Here is a 26,279-nt window from a genome sequence, read left to right as displayed (position 1 = left end):
TATTAGCAATAAAAAGAACAACTCTGTAGATGTAAATACATGGTAAAGTTAGAATTTTTTAATTTATGAAGGCATCTCTACAAGGGTGATTGTAATTAAGCTTAGCCAAATACCGTACTGCACGCTTCTGTAAAATGAAAATTTTTTGAGTGTTTCCAATAGATGTACTTCCCCAAAGCTCAATGCAATAGACAAGATGAGTGTAAATCAGAGAAAAGTATACAGATTTTGCTACATTGAATGGTACATACTTCACAATATATCTTAAGACAAAGAGTCCCTTACTAATTTTACCCACCACCCTATCCACATGCTCATTCCATGACAATTTGTCATCGACAGTTAAACCTAACAAATTAACTAACTACATTAGCATTTTCTACAATGCTGTCATTTATAAAAATAGCTGGTTCAAAAGGATGTGTCTTCTTTAAATCAAATTGAATTGCCAGGCTTTTACTTGGATTCACAGAGAGGGCGCATTCATTAAAAAACTGCACAACTTGATTTGTGAATAAGTTTGATGTGATCTCAAGGTCAATAATATTTTTGCTATGAAATAACAAGGAAGTATCATCAGGATAAAGTGTGATATCCGAGATTCTGGGAATTGAGAGCTGCAAATCATTAATATAGAGAACAAACAGAAGAGGTCCAAGTATGGATCCTTGAGGGACTCCAGTGCTTATATTCAATCTATCAGAGCTCGCTCTATATCCTCCATTGCATACACTAACGTATTGCATCCTATTGGACATATATGATCTAATCAATTTGCCAGCAACAACCCTCACACCCAGCGAAAAAAGCTTTTTCAAGAGAATATTGACATTTACGCTATCAAAAGCCTTGGACAAATCAAGTAGTACCCCCATTGCATAGTTGCCTTTATCAATCTCTTCTATAACATTTCCAATAAATTTTATTGCTGCTGTAGTTGTTGATTTGCCCTTTACAAAACCATTTTGACATTCACTCAAAAGTTTAAAATTTTCCAGATAGTTTAAAATTCTATCATGAATAATTTTTTCAAAAATTTTTGAGAGAACAGGTAATACAGATATGGGCATATAATTTGTTTTACTAGCTCTATGTCCTTTTTTGAAAATGGCTATGACTTTGGCTATCTTGAGGGCGTCCAGGAAAACTCCAGACTGAAAAATAAAGTTCAAAATGAAAACAAGTGGCTCAACTAATTCATCACTACAGCTTTTTATCACCTTCATTGGAATATTATCATAACCTACACTATTCTTCATTTTCAAACCCTTAATAACTTTTAAATTTTTTTCTATTTGTAGGAAAGAGAACAAAATTATGTGGTATATTGTTGTGTTGTGCAAATTCAACAGAAGATTGACTGGTTTGCATCTCAGGAGCCATGGAAATAAAATACCTATTTAAAGTCTCAGCTACAGCTTTAAATTCTTTAATTTTTATGCCATTTTCTTCAAGAATAATATCATGCTCAGCCACCTTATTTTGGCCTCTAAAATGATTAGTTATATTCCAGCTTGTTTTAGATTTGTTTGAAGAATCTTTGATTATATTACCATAGTACTGTCTCTTGGCCTCTATGATCTTACTGTGATATATCTGCTTAACTCTTTTTAGAAGATTATCATCAATAGCAGCTCCCTGATCAATCCTATTCTTAGTTATGTCTAGAAGTGCTTTTATCTGTTCAACCTCAGGAGTAAGCAAATTTACCCTGTTTCTGATATTTCTATTTTTATTATCATTTCCTACTTTTTTCTTCTTCTTTATCACCGGACACTGAACACCAAGATGATAAAGGAGGGTATTATGAAATGACTTGAACTGTTCATTAACATCCCTCTTTTCATACACAGAGGACCATTCTTCTCTATTAAGAGCAGCTTTTAAATTAACTAAATTCAAAGCAATTATAGTTGATACCAGAATACTCTTTATTATGACATTTATTGTAATTTGGAGATGAATTAATCAAGAAAACTATTGCAGAGTGGTCTGACAGTAATGTGTGTAATACGGATGACTCACAAAGTTCATCTTCAATATTTGTTATTATATTATCTATCGCAGTACACGAGTTGGGCCTTATTCTTGTTGGCTCAGTTATGGTATAACGCAAGTCATATTGATCCAGCATAAGAGATAAATTTCTATGCTCAGGTGAAGTTGACATAACATTTATATTGTAATCACCAGCTAATATAATTTTGTTGCCTAATCTCTCCATAATTGTTTCAATACAGCATGAGAATTTATCAAAAAACAAGTCAATATCTCCATTAGGAGGGCGATACATACCACATACAAAAAATACTTCCCTTCCAAGACACAACTTCATACCACACATTTCAATGGTTCCCATTAAACAGTTATCACTTGAATCTAAAACTGATAATTTGTCCCCAAGGCAATTGAGCAAATTGTCATTCACAAAAATAGCAACACCTCCCTTTCTCATACCTTCTACAATAACTACGAAAGAAAGACATTCTACTGAGCTTTATACAACTAATTTCATAATCTTTCAATCCATGCTCTGTAATTATAAGAATATCAGGCTTTTCATCATCGATCAAAAAATCCAACTGATTTATCTTGTGGAATAAACCATCTATGTTTTGATGTATTATTTTTAATTTATTTACAGTGTCCCTACGACTAATAATACTAGGTAATAATGATGGTGTACAATCCCTAGCAGGTTCAACCTTCACACCAGCGGCTGGGGGCTTCACTCCTGCTACATTTGGGTTAGAGTCCACCAGCCCAGAGTTGTGATGGCGATCAAATGATGGATGTTGTTCATCTTCTACGCTGATATACTCAAGGCATGAGCTTCTATACGATGAGGGCTTCCTAAAAAAGATCTCTCCATTGTCCTAACTGATATCTCCTTTGATGGGTTGCATCCACTAGTATTTCGGGTCTCAGTTCTCTTTCATGCTTCCTGAATACTTTTCCAAATGACTTCTCAACTACCTTTTTATAAATATCCCATGCTAATCTACGTTTTCCTCTTTTGTTAAGGTGCAAGCCATGACCTGTATGTAGTGATCTTTCATATGCCCAAACACTAACAATCTTCACAGATCCCCCTTGATAGAACTTAGGTATATTTCTGATGACTCTATTGATACGATTGATTCTGATGTTTTTTTCTGATGTTTGATTCTGAGACGGTAAGCACACTTTCACGTCAACAACTCTAGCAGTAACAATTCTATCACTCAGTACAAGTTAATTGCCGTGTTTCCCGCGTTCATTCGAGACGAGCAGTTACTTGTAATTGTAGGTGTAACAGCAATGTAATACAGTAGTTGGAATAGTTGAGGTTATCAGGGGACGAAGCAGTACAATAAATACATACCGGCATTCCGAATCGAATGCACATGTAAGAAACACTCACTAGCTACATATATTTACTAATAGTCACTACTATTGGAGCAAAATCTAATTAAAACATCAAATAAATTCTATTTAACTACACAGTGAAACAGGTAAGCTCTTAACAGGCAGTTCAGTGCTGCCAATTTCGATCCATCTTGCTATATGATTTTTTAAAAATGAGCCTATATCTCAGAATATGAATATAGAATAAAGTAAAAATATAGTAGAAACAGGCCCGGCCCCAGGGGTGGGCGGACCGGGCGGCCGCCCAGGGCGGCAGATTTTTGGGGCGGCAAATTTTGAGGAAGGGAAGATTTCCAAACAAATGAAGAATATTTCATTTCTTGCAGTATGATAGGTCTATTATTTTGTGAAAAATCACTATAAGGAAATTATGATTGATGTTAGAAATTGGAAATTGATTTCCTGAAAAATGTACTTTTATGGACTTTCCTTGTATGCCCACGTATGTTAGTTGAAGAAATAATCTATATTATAATAAAGAAAAAACTGGCTTATACACGTACGGGATAGGAAAATTATGTTTCACTCATCATCACGCCTAAACTAGTGAACTGAAATTAACTTGAAATTTTGCATATAATTACCCGAGGATGATTTCAGGCCTACTCCAAGCTCTTCAAGATTCTACTCGCTCAAGTTTTTAATTAGTCAACTTTTAAAATAGACCCTTGCTGAGCACGGGTTACCTGCTAGTTAATGAATAACTCAAATCTTGATGAAAACTAGATAATAACCAGTCCCGTTCAGGTTACTGAATTATTAAAATGTTTAAAAAATTTCTACAAATATTTTTTTTTAATCAATTGAAGTTCAAATTCTAGGGCTTCCAGTGTCCTATACAGTTATTGACCCGGGTACATAGGGTTTATTTATAAAAGCAGGATAAGCAAGAAGAGCATCTTCAATATCGAGATCTATGTCATTTTATTTATATATTTAGTTAGCACAAACAATACAATGATCGAAAAAGTAAAAACAGGCTATTGCCTGAAACTTTTCCAATTTCCTAATTTAGTTTCAAATTGTCCAAATATTACACATAGGTTATGTCCATTTCAATTTCTACACCAAATCACAATCTGAGAATATGAAATGAAATTGCTTTATTGTCTCTTCAAAATAGATACATAATTTACATACACTAGTATTATCGACAATAAAGTTTAATAACAACCTGCAAAGGAAATCCTGAGTGCAGGTGTCCAGATTAGAATATAGATTAATATATAGACTATTAGAATAAAACAAACAATTTTAAATTTGGATAGATTGATAGTAAAACTTTCGTAAAAACATGAAACAAGCTTTGAATTCACAAAATAAAGAATGAAACCCCTTAAATTTTGAGCTCGAAAATATCACGTTCACCTTAGCTAAACAACAGCTTGTTTCATGTTGACAGTAGCTGACATTCAGTTGACGAGTATTTTCTATTCCCAAAACGAGCAAGTGCTCGGCAAACCACGCATGTGTGCTCGTTAATAGGCAAATATCAACACGAATAGTTCGTCGAACGCCGAACATCCGCTGCTTGCCGAATGAATCATGTCTGGAGCCGGCTTTATATTAATAACACTTCAATAGCTCTGGTTCACGATAGGCCTATATGGTGAAACCCAATTAGAAGTTTATGAATCATGGAGTACCCGCAAGATTTTCTTGGTGACAAGAATGAGTAATTCTAATGCAATTTTTCAACAATAACATCATTTATTTACAAATAATGTTACATTTATCAGTCACATGAAGTTGGAAATGATGCTGATGAAATTGTAGTACAATCAGTCACAATAACTTGAAAACAGTCGAACAGTGAATGTTGAAGGCCACATAGAATTCACATGAAGTTAAAAAAAACTCAAAAGAAAATTCAATTTTTTTAATAAGCGACGATAGGAGTAGATCATTATCATTACACATTTAGAAAATGATATTATTCAGGTATACTTTTTACAACAAATTTACAATATCTTACACTGAAACTTCCTGATGTTATTTATATGTATAATGCTGATTAAATAGTGAGATACTTGAAAAAAAAACAGTTGAACTGTAGACACAAACTATTCAGATTGAATTGAAAGAAAAACGTCAATATTGACCAATTTACTCAGAGTACTGTTTCAAAGCTCTTTTGATTTATCGTTTTCATTACACTCCAAGTACAATGGAGGCTAATACGCCATTTGTAACTCATAGCAACTTCTGATTGTTGAAAACCAGATGGATACAAAACAAGAGTGCAAACAAACTTGCCACACATTCTGGAATAATTCAATAATAATAATATTATTGATGATATCCACTCAAAACCATTATTATAATTATAACAATTATTGATGATATCTACTCAAAACCATTATTATAATTTTAACAATATTATTGATGATATCTACTCATAACCATTTTTATAAATCCGCTGGATGTTCATCCTTGAAATTGATGAGAATCAATTAGGGCGCAGTAAGTGGCAGTTGTCTGTGAACGACAGCATTGAATCCGTTGACAGGGTCGGCGTAATAGTTGACCGTCCGCTGGTAGCCGTCAGGATCGACGAGGCTGTAGCTTCCGCGGACAATGTCGCCGTCGCGGCTCTCCTGCTGCAACTTGGAGTCGCCCGTCAGAGCGTCCTGCACCTGGTAGGCGAACTGGTATTGCGGGTGCACATCCTCGTACTCGGCCTTCAACGGAGCCAAAGCGACTGGAGCTGCAAACGGAGCCACTGGAACCACTCCAGCGTATGTGACTGCCACTAGGCTGCACATTGACAGTACCTGCAATCAGAGCACAACATGCCATTCATTCACAAATAGCCTACTACGATTTAATAGAATAGATTGACTTTTTTATATGATAACATGGTGGAGTTTGAAAAGTAATAACCACTCCACCGCTTACCCTCGAAAACTTTTACATTTTTATCTAATCAAAATGTCAATATTAATAATTAATAATAATAAATAAATGTTATTTCAATTGAAATAAATAAAAACAAATAAATAAAATGCACCTAATGTTAAAAGTACAATATAAAATATACTATAGATGTGAATTTTAATTGTGAATTTTCTTTTGTTTGGGTGACAATAAACATTTAAAATATTTGATATCTACTAACAAGTTTAAATTTATGAACTTTAGTTAGGGTATGCTTAATATAAAATAACCTGGGACTAAAATAATTATTGAGGGGGGGTAGCCGAACTTTTGCTTTCACAACAATGCAATGCTCGAATTGATATCGAACAATCAAAATAAAGGTTGTATTGGAACAATATGAGAAATGTTAAGCTTCTTACAGCTGGTTCAGTACAAAAGTAAAATATTAATAATGCATGTATGTTTTAAAAGTATAGTACTTTGAATTGTCAAATCTGGACGCTTTCTACACATAGGGGACCATGTAAATAGAAAAAGGAGTACCTAGGCCTATTGTTGTAAAAGTTCGTTACGGACTATAACTAAACAGATTAGCTACAACTAATTATTATCATAACAATAGAGCAATTAAAGAAAAATGTATAGATTATTTGAAAAATTAATTTCAACACTTGGTCTACAAGTATATCTAAAGAAAGATAAACTTGTGTGCTAGCTGAGATCCAAGCATTATTTGGGAATAAATAACTAATATCGTAGCAAAATTGAAAATAGAAAATCGACGGGGATTCAATTCCAACATAGTGAATTACCAGCAAATCAGAAAAAAATCCAATTATTATGATATGTTGTCTCAATCGTGATTGCTTTTTCAAATAATTCTTTAGAACAAGAATTGGAGTACCTATTTGAATAGAGATATTGAGTGATTGCTTTTTATGTACAATAAACATTACATCAATACAGCTAAGGTAAGTTTTTAATGGATTGTTGCGAAGTAATAAACATTACATCAATACAGCTAAGGTAAGTTTTTAATGGATTGTTGCGAAGAATACCATAATTATTGTTGATTCAATGTTCTTGTATCTTTTAACCTATTCAAATGATTGATTTATTTGTAAAAGTATCTATTACAGGGTTGTTGGAATAGATTAAAAAATGAAATAAACCAACTTATGAGTTATCTTAACCAACTGCAATTCAACAGACAATGAAGCATTGTGTCTTCGAATAAGTCTCACATTATTCAAAATTCATACTTGGTACGAACTCATTTATAATATATTTTGTTGTACTTGACATAGGCATAGATTATGAAGATAATAATTTGAAAATAATGACAACAGTTCTTGTTCAGCAAATAAAACTTGATTTTTACAAAAGGCTTGAACTTATTCAAATGTAACTGAGCACTTTTATAAATCACACTTACCTTAACGATAGACATGATGATAAGCAAGTCCTTTTGCTGAACAGGTTTACAATATGGAGTGTATTCGCCCGGTGATTGATTTATATATAAAAGAAAAATGGCGGGGACCCAGCGGTGAAGATGGTGGTCAGATTAGTTTGGTAAGCAGATCACGTGCAGACAAAAAGACAATGATGCTTGAATAATGTTGACGTGCTCAATTCGGACATAGATTTGGACATACATATTCAGGTGCTTCCTCGTATTACAGCAGCTATACATAAAACGTAGCCTATCACAAGTATAACAATTCATTCTCGGACAGGAAATGAATCAAGGACGCAGGAAAGTAGGGTTGAAAGTAAAAATACCCTGAACAATAGTTGAGAAGGATAAATATTATTGCTGACGAAATAAATATTCACGCTCAGACCTCCTCAACAAAGTTTTCGATGTAGTTGAATAATAGTGATAGGCCTATTGGACTTGAAGAAAATTAATCTAAAGAAAATTAATATAAAACCTCAACCTACCGTATCCTGTAATACTTAACCAATGTTTTTCAAAGAATAGATCACAATAGACAAGAAGCAAAGTATACGAAACAAATAGGTATATAAAAAGTTATTGAAGGAGACCTCATCCAATAATTAAATGATTATTATGATATATACCGTACTGATAATAATCTGAACATGGAATTGGTTCAGTTCATACCCTTGAAGGAAATTATGGTGTTCTCAATGGAGGGAGTCATAATAATATAGGTAAAAGTACATAAAACCTTTCATTTTTCTGAGTTCAGTAATCTAGGAATCTAGAAACCATCCAACATCTAATTTGAACTGATGCAGGCAATTTTTTCAATTAAAATTTTTCTGAGTGTGATGCCAATATAAGCTCGAGAAATGTTTAAGGCTGTGCAAATGCTAAAAATAAACTTTCTACTGGTGATATTTTTCAAAGTTTTCCGATTTGTATATCATCAAGCTATCAAAATTAAAAAGTTTTCCCAGGAAAACATTTTTTTCCTGATTATTAATTTTTGAGATATGAGCGCCTAAAATTTAAATTTTTGCGACAGAACATTTCAAATTCGGTAAGAGATGCATTCATGAGATTTAGAGGATAGATCTTCATGGTATTGTTGATCTAGTGAAACAAAAATTTTCTGAAAATATCAATTTTCGAGAAAATTATTCAATTTAATAAAAATGACCAAAAATAACTTTTAGTTAGTTTATTTTTGGTAAATTGAATAACTTTTTCAAAAATCTATATTTTTTGAAAATTTTTCTTTTACTAGATCAACAATACCATGAAGAATCTATCCTCTAAATCTCATGAATGTTCTCTTACCGAATTTGAAATGTTCAGTCCCAAAAATTTAAACTTTAGGCGCTCTTATCTCAAAAAGTAATGATCGGAAAAAAATGTTTTCCTGAGAAAACTTTTAATTTTGAATAGCTTGATGATATATACAAATCGAAAAACTTTGAAAAATATCACCAGTGAAAAGTTTATTTTTAGCCTTTGCCCAGCCTTAATAGATGGATGGATAGTTAAGATGATGATGATGATGATGAAAGATAGCAGGATCTACGAATTAAGGTGGATTCCAAATCACTGTGGAGTGGATTTTGATGCTAATTTCTAATATATTCAGAGGAGCCAGCGTAAATAGTGGTCACCCGTCCAAACGGAGAGTCAGGACTCAACGTCTCTTATGTAATCAAAACATATCATTGTGACCAGCAACCAGACCAATTTTATTTTGAAAGTAGAAGAGATGCTCTAGTTAATTCTCAAATAATTTTAATTTGAGCTAGTTCTTGTATTTCAGTATTTTATATAAATATTACATCTCATATTCTTCCATACAGTACACATGACTGATAGCTCGTTAGAATAAGTAGGTAATGAACTAATCCTAATGAATGATTTAAAAATCCATTTTTTAGAAGTCATTGAACAGAATATTATAGACGTGAGCTACTATAACTGATATTAGTGAATGTAGTTCACTTTTCTATTTCAATTTGAATGATAATTAAGGGAATTTTTAATTAAATTTGTCAATACAGTACTTATAATTGGCAATTCAAATAAAACGAATCTTCATTCACAAAATAAAAAACATCAATTTATATATTGTGAATATTCCCCACATAGACACAGTCTGGGTGTGGGAAATAAGTTATCAATTTATATAATATTAAAGAATAAAACATATAAGTAAAGTTCACAGTGGGATACTAAGGAAGTTTACAGGAACAATGGGCTATGATAAAAAATAGGAATTAATTAAGAATTTAATAAGTTAATAACTTAAGAAAAAATTTAGAATTAATTAGTGTTGAATTTATAATAGTTCAGTTCTTTACTTCATGTTCAGTGAAGACGAGATATGCACTGAGAAGCTGATATATCTATAAATTTGAACCATAGTGACCTAATATTAGAAATTCTGATACTCCAGATGAATATCAAAGACCCCGAAGACAGCTCAGTGGTCATAGACAGATTTAGCTGTGACGCTGCATCTCTACCAATTTCTGAAAGCCACCTAGTAAGACGGCGTTTGGTAGGTACTGATATTGCCAGTATTCTCCACGTGTATCAGGTACTTTGGTTGGTATATTCCTATACAGAATATGGCACAGATAATGACTATTATTTTTATTTTGGAATAGTAGTTGAGTAGACGCGGCTGTATAATATTTTGGTTATTATTGGTTTTAAAATTTTCTTAATTAAATTGGTTATTGAATTGACATGAATCCATAAACATCGTATCAAGCTTCCCAAACTTTATAGAAAGTAGTATTATATCAATACGTTTATCATACATTGAACAGCTCCAATAATGATACTGTGATAAGAATGAAATTTCTCAGCAGACAGTTTTTCAAATGCAAGTTTGAAAAAATGCCGGAGAAAGGCGCACCTATGTCTTTAAAATTCAAAGTACAAAGACGTTTCAGTTCGACCTTTTCCATCACACTCAGCCATGACTCAATTGGCAACTGTCTTTCATGTTTTCACACTCATCTTCGCAATCACTGATGTGCTATATTTTCTCACAAAAATCAATGAAATGCATCTCATTTATTGTAGCAAAAGAAATGAAAAGCCGTTCTTGGAGAGAAGATATAAAATAGAAACTACATAAAAATTATTGATAATAATAGAATAGGATAGTTTTGGGCCAAGCTTGTTGTTCTATCCCAATTATTTTAATATGATTTGTAATTATTGAATGAAAAAGACTGAGAAATTGTCAAAAACCACAGATTTAAAATATCTTCAATATGAATAATTACCACAATATCAACTTCTCAACTACACAAAGAGTGATTTGTAATTGTCTCCAGAAATAAATAAAATAGATAATGCTTATGATGCCAAAAGAATCACAGATCCAATTCAGTTGGAAAAACTCTAATATTTCCAAAGACACCCAAAATTAACTCAGGATAGGTTTTAAGGATCACTCATCGCTCCTCCTCCACTCCAAATAAAGGGCAGTTAACTCATGCTACTTTCCTCAAGTTATTTATTTAGTCGGACCAAAACTTTCATTATTTCTTCAAAAATAATACTGGAAATGATGTTTGAACTTCAAACTGAATGGTGACGCTATTTCATTTTTGTATTAAGTTCCTTGAAAGAAATTGATGTTGTATAATAAATATCAATGTGAAAGTTGAAGTATATAAAATTTAGCAGGCTGAAAAGTAGAATTATCATTCCTTATACCTGTATACAAAAGGCCTTATTTATTGAAATTGTTCTCGTTTGAATATTATCTTATTTGCTATGAGCTACTTTTAATCAATTCTGAGTCTTGTTCAGGTAAAGGCAAAGAGATAATTTTTTTAGGATTTTTGTAAACACATTACATTTTTGATAAAACTAGATTGATCAGATCATGCTTCACATTTAAATATAGTTTTGATCACTCAAATCAATTTGAAAAATCAAATACAGTAAAATATAAAAGCAAAAAATGAAAAATCTAATAAAATTATTGCATACTAGTAGGTGAACAGTGCCAGCAAAGGTTCAATTAAAAGCTGATTGATCTGATCATGCTTCACATTTGAATATAGTTTTAACTCAAATAAATTTGAGTGTAGGCTAATGGAGGAACAAGAGTGTCAATAGTTGACTGCCTGATGAGGAGTACATTCATATATTTTCTTCCAATAATTGTAAAGATGTAAGTGAAGTGAGATTCACTTCAACCAATACGAGCACAGTTTGAAGTGAATATAACTATAGTACTGTATGAATCAATATTCAGAGCTAGAAGTATTGTGCTCTGCGACTACTAAAGTTCAATAGAATAGAATGACGAGATGATGACATGGTGACGTTTGGAAAGTAATATCCACTCTACTTCTTAACCACGAGATAGGAAACTTCATCCCAACAATTGTGATTCAAACATGAACCTATTTGGATGATTATTGAAATTAATTAAGAAATAGGAAGCTTCATCACAATAATTGTGATTCACACATAAACATATTTGGATGATTATTGAAATTTTGATTCAAATTTGACTGCAAGTGGATGGAAATTACAACATTGAAAACATAACAACTTTACTGAATGGTTTTATTTACATAGAAACCTAGGTACAGAAAGAGAGCTGTTATGGTGGTAGAATTGAGAGCAAGGTCTAGTAAGCGTATTTGGGGTAGCCAGCGTATCCAGCGGTGTAGGGGTAGCCAGAGTATCCAGCTGAGTAGGGGTAGGCGGCGTAGGCAGCGGGGGCGGCTCCATAGGCGTATGCGGGGGCGGCACTGTAGGGGTAGCCGCTGTAAGGGTAAGCAGCGTTGTAGGGGTAGGCAGCAGCGTTGTAAGCGACGGGCTTCACAACGGGGGCAGCCTTGTAGACGGGGGCGGCGACCTTGGGGGCAGCGTAGACGGGGGCGGGTGCGTAGACGGGGGCAGCCTTGGCGGCGATGACGGGAGCGGGGGCGGCGACCTTGGCGGGGGCAGACACGATGCCGGTGGCACTGTTGCTGACGACGGCGTTGAATCCGTTGACGGGGTCAGCGGTGTACTCGACGGTCCTCAGGCTGCCGTCAGCCTCGACGAGGGAGTAGCTGCCCTGGACGACGTCTCCGTCGCGGCTCTCCTGCTGCTGCTTGGTGTCCCCGGTGACGGGGTCCTGCACGGCGTAGCTGTAGCTGTACTGTGGGTGGGGGTCGTATGGCTCGGGCACGGCAGGTGCAGCCACCACTGGGTTGCGGGGGATCACTTGGCCGGTGGCCAGGCACAGGCAGGCGGCGAAAAGGGCAGCCTACAAACCACAAACATCACAATTCAAATACATATGAACTAAATGTGGAAAGGTAGCTCTCTTTGGTGGTATTTAGTACATAAAACTGCCTGCTGAATATTCAATGCCATTGACGATGTCATTTCATAATATAATAGTAATTATTAACATAATTTTTCATCTACATTGTACTGTATATTTGTATAATGTTATCTATTATATTTTTATACGATATTTTCTTACTTATCCTACCAGAAAATACATATGAAAAACTCAAAACTTCCACATATATTTTAGAATGGTTTGATACAAATTTGGGTAAAAATAAATGAGGCATTGCTTCGTTCTACTCTCCCAATAGTTTCAATGATTGCACAAATGAAATTAGCAACACTCTTGAGTGCAATTATTGAATTAAATTCAAATTTCAGATTGTTCCGTATTTAAAACAATATCTTCAAAATTGAGGATATTGAGTATGAATTTATGAACAAACTGATTGAACTCAGTGCATGAAACACGACATTAAGTTCTTATGAGGATGTTTAGAAGTGACAAACAACTGATGTATTGGAGATAGCCTAAAAATTAATGCATGCACTTGTTCACGTTTCTCAAGAAATAATACTTAAACAGAGTAACAGAATTAGGGCCAAGCCACATGAGGAGTTTTTTAGACGAGTCGGTTTAGAGCAGGAAGCTCTCCGATTGCTGATTATCAGCTGATTCCCAAACGCCAACCCAATCAGTGAATCGGAGAGCTTCCTGTCCTGCCGATTCGTTAGAAAAACGCCTCATGTAGTTTGGCCCCTATTCTTCTATGAATGAATAGTATTCACATTTGAAATTCAGCTAATGGTGATGTATGAGCAATAATGGTGAGAGAAGATTTATTGTAATCGAGCAGAGCAAATTCAATATTTTCAACAAATTTTGAAAAACGATTTAAAGTGTGCGCCGCATTATTGGAAATTGGACGATAATGAACTCATTTTTGGATTAAAAATTCAGCATAAATGGATGATTGATGAGTTTTTACCAAAAAGAAAACAAGACCATTCTTGTTACGATTCAAAAATCGTTCTTTATTCATTAAAAAAAAGAAATTATGTGACAGATAATTGCAATTCATTGAGAAGAAATATTCTTTACATAGACTAGTTAGTAGCGCTTGTGTTGAAAAGATGTAACAGTCCTAATTTAATATGAAAAATAAGAGACATTGCACTTGAAAAATATCTAGTCTGTATTGAAATGTGACAATTATTGTACTCTATTCAGCAAATTCTTGAGATGGAATAATTATTGGAATAGGAATCACATTCGGATTCCTGACTGAGATATGAGATATTTTATAGCTACAACTGATATTAATTAAATAGTAGATGTGGATTGGAAACTAAGACAAGGAAGCTTTGTACTAAAACAAATATATACAGTCAGTTTGTGTTTGGAAAACTCACTACAATCTCACTACATTGGATTGTGTAATAGAATGAAATATTATTGTATTTTGGTTGGAAAAATCTATGACAAATAATGAGAGTTGGAATCAGATTGGAATTTCACTGAGAGTTGGAATATTCTATGGCTAATAATGTGAATAAGAAAAAGTTAAATTTTGTTGTGAGTTGGAAAATTCTATAGCTTGCAACAGTAATTGAAAACCAAGAACATTCAACTGGTGGTTGAGAAATTCTATAGTTGATTATGTGAATTGAAAATCAAGAGAAAATTTACTGAGTGTTGGAAAATTCTATAGGTAATAATGAGAATTAGAATCTTTGTCACATTCCACATGAAGAAATGAATGCAAGAAGTACTCACGTTGAGGAAAGCCATTGCAGAATGGATGAAGTCCTGAGAAGAGGCTGAGTGTCTCTAGTGAAGATGAGAAGATGTGCGATGCTATATGTACCCTCAGTTGACAAGCACCATCTCTCTCCCCCTCCCCGCAACAATCAAGACAATGCACGGGATGAGGGTAGGCGAAAGATGCTCCGGAAAAGAACAACAAAGAAACAGGAGTAGGGGAAAGATCAGAAAGATGCGCTATTAATTTGCATCGACTTGCCCCTTCCAAAACGTTCCACTTGTTGTTGTAATAAAAAAAATAGCAAAAAGTCAACTGGATCTTCTCTTTCCTTCGGCGACAGTTCGAAAAGGGGAAGAAAATAGAGTAGAAGAAGCTGTTTGAGAGGCCTATCGTGCGTGTATCGGGTGGGGAGTCTGAATTTTCAAGGTGAAAAACGCCCTGTCGCGTCTTCTAATCATAATCAGTTGTTGATCTTCGTAACAGATGACATTTCAGCGACGGGCTGAAAGTCCGATTTATTTCCAGTGTCATCTCCAACTTGTCCGAAATGCTCTTCACTTAAAAATATTGTTCCAGTGGCGAATTGGGAACTTGAAAAGTTCAAACGGCTGAGACTGGTTTCAAGATGAGCTTTTGAATTTAGTAGTTTCTTGCCCGCATTACAAGGGCAATTTCGGTTCAAAACCAATTAGAGCATGATTGACCACCAATTCAATATTTAGGTACTTTTTCCAATGTTTCACATGTTTTATTTTCAAAGTATTCGATATAACTATTATTAAAGCCTAAAATGGAAACAAGAATAAAATTACAATTATATGAATAAAGTAGAAGATTCAGTTACACTGAAATTGAAATTGTTATTCATGCAGAAACAACAATCTGCTCATCAAGAAATCAATAAGCGTTAATTACTCGTGAAGCTCATGATGACTCATCTAATTAGTTACTCATGGAGCATTCCCATGATTCTAGTTTCTTTAAAGATTGGTCTTATATTATGCTGGTTGTAGACTAGCAGTGGCATGGATCTAGAAACGAGGCAGCTTTATGGGAATCCATAAACTTCTCTTTCATGATTTATATTATTGAGCAATTGACTTGCCAGTACCCTAGATCCTAGATTTCAAAAAGACTGATTCAACTAATTTCTATCAAAATAGCATTTTCAAATTCTCCTCTATTCTAGCATTATTAGAGCATGTTTTGATTAATTGTAAATTTCTCGTGGTTCTTAAATGTATTTCATGACACAATCCTTTTGTACATACTGTAACTTTTAAATTGTAATGTTATCCCATCTATTTGACTCACACCTGCTGTCAAAGCTCATCCTTCTAAATTATCAATGTTCAATTACAAACATTCAATTGCTCGATCGTAATTGATGTTTTGCAAGTTTTTTAAACTCATAAACTATTAATATACATAATAATTATTGTAGGTTTGAATTCTGAAGTATTGAAACAGATATTTCTGTTTCTTGAGATATAATTTCAAGTATTCTTGCTATTGACATTCAACCTTGCAATATAGCCTACTCACATCAGCATCTATTGTGTTGAAAATTACTATCTTATTTCAACTTTATTGAGAAAAAATGCGGCCCCAGACCAGGTAACATCGCTTCAGTAGGCTAGACTACGTAAAAACTACAGCAGACTTTGTTCCTAGAGTTTTAGAAGTGTGCATAATGAAGGCCTTTCCTTCAAAACGCCTCCGTTGTCGATTATTACGTATGTAAAACTGAAGGAAAATGTCAAATACCGAATCTTATTGATAGGTTACAATTATCGAGAAGAATGCATGTGAGAGACGTGCAATTCTTTTCGTCATCATACAACTCTGTTACCAACTGTTCTCGGAAACAATGTTGAATAGTGGGAGAGGAGAGAAGAGAAAACAAGTAGTAGGGAACGAGACGATTATGAAGGAGGAGTAGGGCGGAGTGTGGAGAAAGAAATGAATCGTATACAACCTAAAACAGAGACTGATAAAAAGATCAATCATTATTTGATATAAAGCAACGCATAAAATTATTACAATAATGCTGTATCAAACATACCGTTTCATGTACTAGTAAAGATGAGAAGATGTGCGATGTGTACATTATGCACTCTCATAAAAATTCTGAAATTCGTTCAAACCAATTTCATAATTAGCAAGGATTGAATCCATTACGACTTCGGAAATGTCTTCTTTCTTCAACGATGAGTCTACTACTAAAAATGTTAATGGATTATCTTCATTTTTCAATCGGTTTATTGATTGGAATATAACAAAAGAAATAAATTTTAGAGAGAGTGAAGTTTCGAGAATTTTGCTAACTAATGACTGCTTCACAAATTAATCACCAGTTTCAAAGAATCAAATTGGACACTAGGCTATTCATATTCGGAATAATGTATAGCGGATGATCAATGACAAAATTATGTAACTTGGATTAGTCCATGAATTACTTGACGGGAAATCAAAGGTCAAATGATTTGATCACAGAAAATATGAATTACAATTGAATGACAATACGACTGCTCATCAGCATTCATACTCTGCATACATTATCTCCAATTCTCCATTGGATGATTATCAAATTTCTGTCAATCAAACGAAAATTTTGGGCCAGGACACACCCCATCACTTATAAATGCTTCAGCGTGACATAATATTATATAAATATGCATGGCTAACGTTAATTTCTAAATGGGAATCCCATTAGGTGTATACTTATACTTGCTATACTGGTACTAGTACAGGCGCTGGCTTACATTGGGCATACATGAGAGAGGCAGAGAATTTGACTTCGAATTATTGTTAGGAGGTCTTTAGTGTATATGAAACTCGATGTCGTCTCGTCCCAGGGTGGTCGACAGCTTTGGGGGAGGGGAGTAAGTTGTGAAAAACGCGCGCTTATAAAATCGCCTGTCCTGCAGTTACTATTCATAGTACAGCTTTTAATTATTTCTCAATATTATGTACACATAACTGGCTTTCAATGTGGTACTCTACATTTTGGCTATAAACCGCATAGCTTTATCGTAAAAAAATAAAATATCTCGAAAAATGTATTTATTTATTATGGACTTTTTGTCATTTCTCGAATATTCAAGTCGTTAGCCGACTTAGAGGAAAAAATTCCCAATAAACGTTGTAGGCCGTTTCTTCCTGAATCCAATGATATTTATAGTTTGGGGGTGGTCATGTCCGATCATGGATGCGGCGGTGGGAGGGGATAAGTAGCACTGTTACGCTGCGGCGCGGTCCTCCCCCATGATTAATGCGCGTAGTGGCCTGTCTATCGCATCGCTCATACACTAGTCTATGCATTCAAATTATGTATTTCAGGAACGCTATCTTATGTATTTTCGGTCGCTGAACACGATTTTTCAACTCTCAAGCCTCAATAATTTATAATTCTCATCATAATATACAAATTATGGTCAAAATTACAAACTTCATCTCATTATCGTTATTTATGATTACATTGTAATGATAAACCATCTTGTTAGGAATCCTATATGTGTTTTCCAGGCGATAAAAAACGAATAATTTATTCATAAAGAGAGAATAATTATTCGATTTAGTTCAATGATCACTTTGGAATTGCAGAAGTCAAGTAATGGAGTACGTTAAACAAATAATATAGGCTACCCCATATATAGAACACCGTGTAACAGGAGTAAAATATTTTCTTAATATAAATTTACAGTTGAAGCACAAAAATGATGCCAATTACTCCCATGTGATATTAGTCCAGTCAACAATAGATTATAGAGGGAAAAGTTTGGTACACAATTTTCAACTCCACAGCTCTTTTGAGGATAGTTAGAGGATTAACATATCAAAAGTCCTCACTCCTACACCCTGTGCTAAAGGGGTGGGGGTGGTTTGAAAGTACCATTTTTTCATTTTTCGCATATATCTCGGAAACTATGCATGTTATGAACATTTGTATTCTCTGCAAAATTGAAGCTTACAAAATTACCAACAAGTTTTGTCCTTTACATTTTTTCCATATCTCTCATGGTTTCTGTGATATCCGCCCTTGAAGGTAAGACATTAAAAAAAAACCCTTCTGCCTTCAATTTTTTCATATTTTGGCCTTATAATTTTTGAACAATTGATGAAAAAAATCCGTGGTGATTATGAGCTGATAGAGCATCAAATTATCTTCAATTTTATTTTCAATATTTATATAACCCCTCGATGAGCTAGCTTTTTAAATCTTATTTCACTCGAAGCACTGAGGGTGCCCTAAATTCATATATTTCTTGATGATTATCACTCATGTGCTGAAATCCACAAGATGATCCAAATTAATTTATTACAAGGTATATAGGGAAAAGTTTGGAACACAATTTTCAACTCCACAGCTCTTTTAAGGATAATTAGAGGATTAACCTATGAGAAGTCCTCACCCCTACCCCCTGTGCTGAAGTGGTGGGGGTGGTTTGAAAGTACCATTTTTCGCATATCTCACGGAAACTATGCATGTTATGAACATTTGTATTCTCTACAAAATTACCAACAAGTTTTGTCCCTTACATTTTTTCCATATCTCTCATAGTTTCTGAGATATCCGCCCTTGAAGATGAGACATATAAAAAAAAAAAATCCGCCTTCAATTTTTTCATCTTTTTGGTCTTATAATTTTTGAACGATTGATGAAAAAAACCCGTGGTGATTATGAGCTGATAGAGCATCAAATTATCTTCAATTTTATGAATATTTTCACTATTTTACGCATTTCCCTACGACTGTTGCAGCAATTTTAGTGTTAAGAGTGAAATTTTCTGTTCAGCAACAATAGATAAGTTGACAATGAAATTTGAAGGGAATGTTTGGAACACAATTTTCGACTTTGCAGCTTTGTTGAGACTAGTTTTGAGGTGAGCATATCAAAAATCCCAACCCCTTCATCATGTGCTAAAGGGATGAGGGTGGTTTGAAAGTTGCATTTTCCACTTATTACTTACATGCTTATATCTTGGAAACAATGTGTTATATTGACATAATCAACGGCATAAAAATGTAGCTCAATAAATTTCCTACAAGTTTTGTCGGATAAAGGTTTTCGATAAATCATTTATTCTCGAGATATTCATGTTCTAAAGTGATGCATTTTCGAAAAACCAGTTTTGCTTCCATTTTTACGCTCTCTAAAGTCTTATAACTCTCCAACAATTGATGAAACAAGAATGTGCTGAATACGAGATTTTAGAGCATTAAATTATCTTCCATTTCATGTATAATTCGACTATTTCACGCATTCCCATACGACTGTTGCAGCTGTTTTAGTTTCGAGTGTCTTTGTTTGGTAGGAAGTTTAGAAACAACCCCTGTGTTTATTACCGCAGACGTTCCAATAGGTACTCAATATGAATGTTCATACCGAAGCACTCTGCCAATTTATGATGACTTAATAGAAGTGTGATATTCAAATAAATTCACTTGTTGCAAATCTTGAGATTTGACACTCAAAACTAAAACTACTGCAACAGTCGTATGGGAATGCGTGAAATGGTCGAATTATACATGAAATGAAAGATAATTTAATGCTCTACAATCTCGTAATCAGCACATTCTTGTTTCATCAATTGTTGGAAAGTTATAAAACTTGAAAGAGCGAAAAAATGGAAGAAAAAGTGGTTTTTCGAAAATGCATCACTTTAGAACATAAATATCTAGAAAAGTATCGGATTTATCGAAAAACTCTACTGAACAAAACTTGTAGGAAATTTATTATGCTTCATTTGTATGTAGTTGATTATGACAATTGAACACATTGTTTCCAAGATATAAGCATGTAAGTAATAAGTGGAAAATGCAACTTTTAAACCACCCTCATCGCAACAGATAACAGATATTTCGTTCCCTCTCATTCAACAGATATTCCGTAGGGTTATACAGTTCAATTCACTTCAAATTATACATCTAGTTATTCAGTTTCTCGAGCTAAATTCAATAGTGAAATTATATTTTTGATTAACTCACACTCTTTTTATTTATCTTGAAAAAAACATTCCTGATTCTTCAGTCTACCTTCTCGCCTGTAAAAGTGTAAATCCACCTAACGGTACACGATGGTTCGACCGAACAGAGGCACGCCAAAGAATGAGGTCAATGCTCCGAAGCCAGGGCCAGCTATTTCTGGATCACTGTCTGAAGAGACCCTCCGAATTATTCGACAGCAAATCGAGGATTCTGTGCATCATGCTGTTTCTATGGCTGTGAAGTCTATTTTTATGGAACTTCAGGCATTAAAGGAGGAGAACAAACAGCTGCACGATAGAATTCGTGAGCTAGAGGTGTCTTGTCACCTGAAGGTCGACGACCTCGAGCAATACGGGCGCCGACATTCAATAAGTATTTTTGGGATCCCGGAGAGCGACAAAGAAGACACGGACCGGCTGGCGCTTGATGTCTTCAACAAGAAGCTGAACGTGCCCGTGACTCTGGCAGATGTCAACCGCTCGCATCGCGTTGGAAGGCGTCAACCACCTCAACAAGGGCAAGCGAAACCTAAGGACCGACCCATCATAGTTCGACTCTGCAGCTACCGGACCAGGAAGATGATCTTCGACGCTAAGAGGAAGCTGAAGGGTTCCGGCGTCACCATTCGCGAGGATCTGACTGCGGAGTGTCTCAAGATCCTCAACGCTGCGGCCGACCGTCATGGGCATAGGAATGTCTAGTCATCGGACGGGAGGATCAAGATCTTTATCGGCAAAGGAGGATCCAAGAGGGTCCACACAGTCGAGAGGATGACCGACCTTCAAAAAAAAAAGTAAATTAAATCATTTCAGGATTCGATGACTAAGGTGCCCTTCACTACAATAATAGGAAATTCGTATTAATAGATTTCACAGTAGATATACCTTGGCATTTTTCAAGAGCTGGCTTTCTGTTCTATAAATGAATCTTTCCACTGCTATTTATGATTATATATGGGGTAATCATTTCAAACTAAGGAGATCCACATTTGTTAATACTGATTAATAATTTATCTTGATATTAATTCCCAAAACTACGTTCAATGCATCAACTACTATACTCCAGAGGGTACTTAGAGAATCATTATCTCTATTCTTACTAATAATTATTACATCTCTTACCAAAATTATTTCCATAATTAATAATTTTCGAAATGCTGAATTTCAAATAAATTGGATGATTAACATACGTTATAGATATGGATGTAATCTATAGGTAAAGATAATAATCTCTTCTATATTAAGTGTACATAATGATATCTTCTACTGTTGCCACAGCTCGAACAATAGAAGCTAATGTGTGAAGAATTATTGATAGAACAGAGGGGTGGGTAGTCTGTTCATATGCTTATATAGGGGCTGTGTTCATTTAACGTTATCTTAGACATTCATCACTAAAATATTACAATACTCAATTTACTACTTTTATCGTTATTGCAACTCCCAATAGTTAATTATACTTCTAATACTATATAATATTTTTCACACTTCACCGTTCAATCCTATTTAAAACTCATCTAAAAAATAATCTAGCACTTTCTCCATCGTCTCCTCTACTTCTTATTTTTCTTTCTCATTTTTCTTCTTGATCTTATATTTATAATGATTACTTGAATATTGTTTGTTTGCGATGATGATTATTACTCTTTTCTATCTTCTTCTTCTTCTTCTTCTTCTTCTTCTTCTTCTTCTTCTTCTTCTTCTTCTTCTTCTTCTTCTTCTTCTTCTTCTTCTTCTTTTCTTCTTCTTCTTCTTCTTCTTCTTCTTCTTCTCTTCTTCTTCTTCTTCTTCTTCTTCTTCTACTTCTTCTTCTCTTTCTTTTTCCTTTCTTCTTCTTCCTCTCTCCTTGATTAATTCAAGATCACAATATGATGTTCTATTTCTTATTCTATAGTTCAGTTTCATAAGTTCTTCTCAATTTGTGCACATTCCTTCTTTCTCTTCTTTTCTTCCCTATTATTATCATTATTTTCTCTGTGATTTTTCCACTAGCTATCCAGCATGTTCAAATGTTTATTTCTCTTTCTATATCTATTTATCTTTCTGCCTTTTCTCTTTCTATCTGATTACCTTCTACTAATATCCATATATTATATTATAATATCCATATATTTATCCATATAATATTCAATTCTTTCCCACATTAAATCGTACTATTCCTCTTCAATTTTATGCGAATATTATTCATTATCAGTTGTATTATGTATCTTTTCTCTATTGATAACTTTCTTCAAAGATTTTTCGTTTTTCTGCTGGCTTTTTCTTCTCTTTTTCAGTTTTTACTGGATCCCATTTCGCTCTATCTCCACCATGAACACGATCTTCCACTACTGGATTCCAACTCTCTCTATCTCCACTTGGACTCGATTTTCCACCACTGGATTCCATCTCTCTCTGTCTCCACTTGGACTCGATCTTCCACTACTGGATTCCTTCTCGCTCTACCACCACTTGGACCCGATTCTTCCACTACTGGATACCTACTCGCTCTATCTCCACTTGGACCAGATCTCCCACTACCAGTTCTTCCTCAATCTTCATCTTATTCACCATTAGGATTATTCATCACCGGAACTCCACACATCTACATCTTATTGTGTTTAGTGAATTTTTTGAACTAGTGCTTTAAATAGTGAAGGGAGCCGAACTGTCAAGGCATACTGAATGCACTCGAATCAAGAGACTTTTTCATTTAGGTTAAGTTTTATCAGTTTCATCCCCATTTTCCCCGTCATGTGTCGTTCTGAGGTCGGTTCACGATTGGTCTGCTGCTTCCATGATGCCTCTCACTGACACGTCAGCTCGCTCGCCCTCAAGTAGGTATGATTATTTCAATAATAGTAATAATGACACAGGTATGTTTGTAGCAAATAAGCTCCACTCTTTCAAAAAACTTTTCAAGGCTGCTCACCTTAACGTACAATCCCTCAGTTGCCACATTGATGAACTCAGAGCAATCTTCCGTTTTCAGGACTTCAATATAATCGGAATTTCCGAATCATTTTTGAAGCCTAGTATTTCATCAAATTTTGTTGCATTGCCTGGATATAATCTTTTCCGGAATGATAGATTAAATAAAGCTTGTGGGGGTGTAGCAATTTATGTGAAAGATGGTATCAAAACAAAAGTTTTAATCACATCTAAACAAGAGTATTGTTCCAGACCAGAGTTTATGCTACTTGAATTATCCTTATCTAGTACTGATAAATTACTCGTTGGTATCTGTTATCACCCACCAAAAAAAGGTCATTTCACAGATTTCGAAAATGCCTTGCTTTCTCTTATGCCTTGTTATAACCGTATACTAGTTATGGGGGATATGAACACCAACTTGAACATGACAAATCGTAACTATGACTACTTTCAACTGACTACAATTTTCCAATGCCTAAACATGACTATTTTACCTCTCGATCCAACTCATCATACTAATGAATCAGACACACTCATTGACCTTCTCATTGTTAGTGATCCCAATGAGGTTGTTCAAGCACGCCAAATCTCAGTCCCAGCTATTTCTAGACATGATTTGATCTACTGTGTACTTTCCCATAAGATACCCAAGCCAGAACAGAAAATTATCACTTATAGAGACTTCAAAAACTTTGATGAAGCCGCCTTCCTGACTGATGTAGCTCAGACTCCATGGCATCAAATTGAAGCATTACCCTCAGTTGATGACATGGTCAAGACTTTCGAGAATTGGACTTTGACTTTGTATGACAAACATGCACCTTATGTGACAAGGAGGATTAATAGAAAACGACGAGTACCGTGGATGACTGAAGACATACTTAAGATGATGGGACGTAGAGACAAAGCACATATTAAATTATAAAGACATTTGACTTGGACAGTTTGATAGAGTATAGGAGCCTTAGAAATAGGGTTAAACAGGAATTACGGAACTCTAAGATTAGGTACTTGAATTCGTTTATGACAAACAATAGACAAGACTCTAAATCACTTTGGCAGGGAATAAAAGAATTCGGGCTTGGCAAACAGAAATCGAATCCACAAATTGACTTACCATTGAATAATATAAAAGACCATTTCGTTTCACACTCTAACCAACGCGACGAAGTTGTCATTGCTAATCATATCGATGATCTTGAAGAGCAGGTTACAAACTTAGATTTACCAATCACTGATCAATTTCATTTTCATCCAATCTCAGAAGAAGACACTTTCAGAGCAATACAACGTATTCATAGTAATGCTACGGGTGTAGACAAAATTCCTATTAAATTTATCAAGAAGATGTTATTTGCTGTTTTACCAACCATTACATACATTTTCAACAAGTCACTCGAAGAAGGCATTTTCCCTGAAAACTGGAAGTTTGCTCTGGTTCGCCCTCTAAATAAAGTTCCATCTCCCAATAAAGTTGAGGATTTTAGACCAATCAGTATTTTACCTGCATTGTCCAAAGTGCTAGAAAGACTCATTCATGCTCAAGTTGTAAAATTTCTAGACAACAATAGTAAGCTTCATAACTTTCAATCAGGCTTTAGAAAATTCCATTCAACTGAGACAGCTCTGCTTCGTGTCACTGATGATATAAGGTTAGCTATGGACCAAAGAAAATGCACCATCCTCACCCTATTTGATTTTTCTAAAGCATTCGATACTGTTGATCATACAGTCCTTCTGAATAAGTTGGCTACTCTTGGTTTCAGTCACAACTCGTTAGTTTGGTTTAAATCCTATCTATTAGGTAGGAAACAATGTGTATCTGTCGGTGACAAAAAGTCAACTTGAAAATACTTTATGCATGGAGTACCACAAGGTTCAATTTTAGGCCCTCTCCTCTTCACTTTGTATGCTAATGACCTTTCTTCCATTATCAAATTCTCCAGTTTCCATACTTATGCAGACGACCTTCAAATCTATTTAAGCTGTCCCATAACAAAAATTAATGAAACAGTTGGAATAATGAATCAGGATATCAATTCGATAGTGGAATGGACAAAGAAAAATGGCCTTAAGCTTAATCCCATCAAAACACAACCCATTATAATTGGATATTCTCATCTTATAAACAATATTGACCTTGAATCGATTCACAAAATTAGTGTAGACGGTAATGACATTCCTTACTGTGGCTCAGTTGAAAATTTAGGCATTATTATGAATAATACTCTTGACTGGTCAGAACAAGTGAACAAAACTTGTAAAAAGGTATTCTCAGCCATGCATGCATTGAAGAAAATGCACGATATCCTCCCTAGAAACATTAAATTATTATTGGTTCAATCTCTCATCTTCCCACATTTAATGAATTCTGTTCTTAACGATATGCAAGTCACTCTGAATGATAAACTACAGCGTTGCCAAAATTATTGTCTACGTTTTGTCTACTCTCTCCAACGCCATGATCATATCACTCCAGCCCACATTGCTAGTTCAACATTAAAGCTTCCCGATCAGAGGCTTTTTCGAATAGTCAAGCTTGTTAGAGATATCTTGAAATACGGT

General features: G+C 34.6%; 3 protein-coding genes across 4 annotated transcripts in view; all 3 read right to left on the bottom strand.

Annotated features, from left to right (window-relative positions):
• The window catches only part of LOC111045510 (neurobeachin-like protein 1), a 400,901-nt gene that overhangs the window by 53,577 nt on the left and 321,045 nt on the right, over positions 1 to 26,279 (bottom strand). The window lies entirely within an intron of this gene.
• On the bottom strand, positions 5,096 to 7,874 carry LOC111045501 (larval cuticle protein A3A-like). Its single transcript, XM_022330937.2, has 2 exons — positions 7,724 to 7,874; positions 5,096 to 6,182 (listed from the first exon to the last, which is right to left on the bottom strand). The coding sequence occupies exons 1-2, from the start codon at positions 7,736 to 7,738 to the stop codon at positions 5,862 to 5,864; spliced, it is 336 nt and encodes a 111-aa protein (XP_022186629.1). The 5' UTR covers positions 7,739 to 7,874; the 3' UTR covers positions 5,096 to 5,861.
• Positions 12,312 to 26,279, bottom strand: part of LOC111045509 (cuticle protein 7) — a 62,140-nt gene continuing 48,172 nt past the window's right edge. Inside the window, exons 2-3 of the mRNA XM_039432477.1 lie at positions 14,823 to 14,883; positions 12,312 to 13,016 (exon numbers count right to left, since the gene is read on the bottom strand). Coding sequence (XP_039288411.1) covers positions 12,390 to 13,016; positions 14,823 to 14,837 — 642 coding nt within the window. The 5' untranslated portion in view covers positions 14,838 to 14,883 and the 3' untranslated portion in view covers positions 12,312 to 12,389. The remainder of the gene's footprint in view (positions 13,017 to 14,822; positions 14,884 to 26,279) is intronic.

Source organism: Nilaparvata lugens, chromosome 7, assembly GCF_014356525.2.
Source record: "Nilaparvata lugens isolate BPH chromosome 7, ASM1435652v1, whole genome shotgun sequence".
Taxonomy (NCBI): Eukaryota; Metazoa; Arthropoda; class Insecta; order Hemiptera; family Delphacidae; genus Nilaparvata; species Nilaparvata lugens.
The sequence above is the reverse complement of the archived record's forward strand: the minus strand, read 5'-3'. Positions and strand labels throughout refer to the sequence as shown.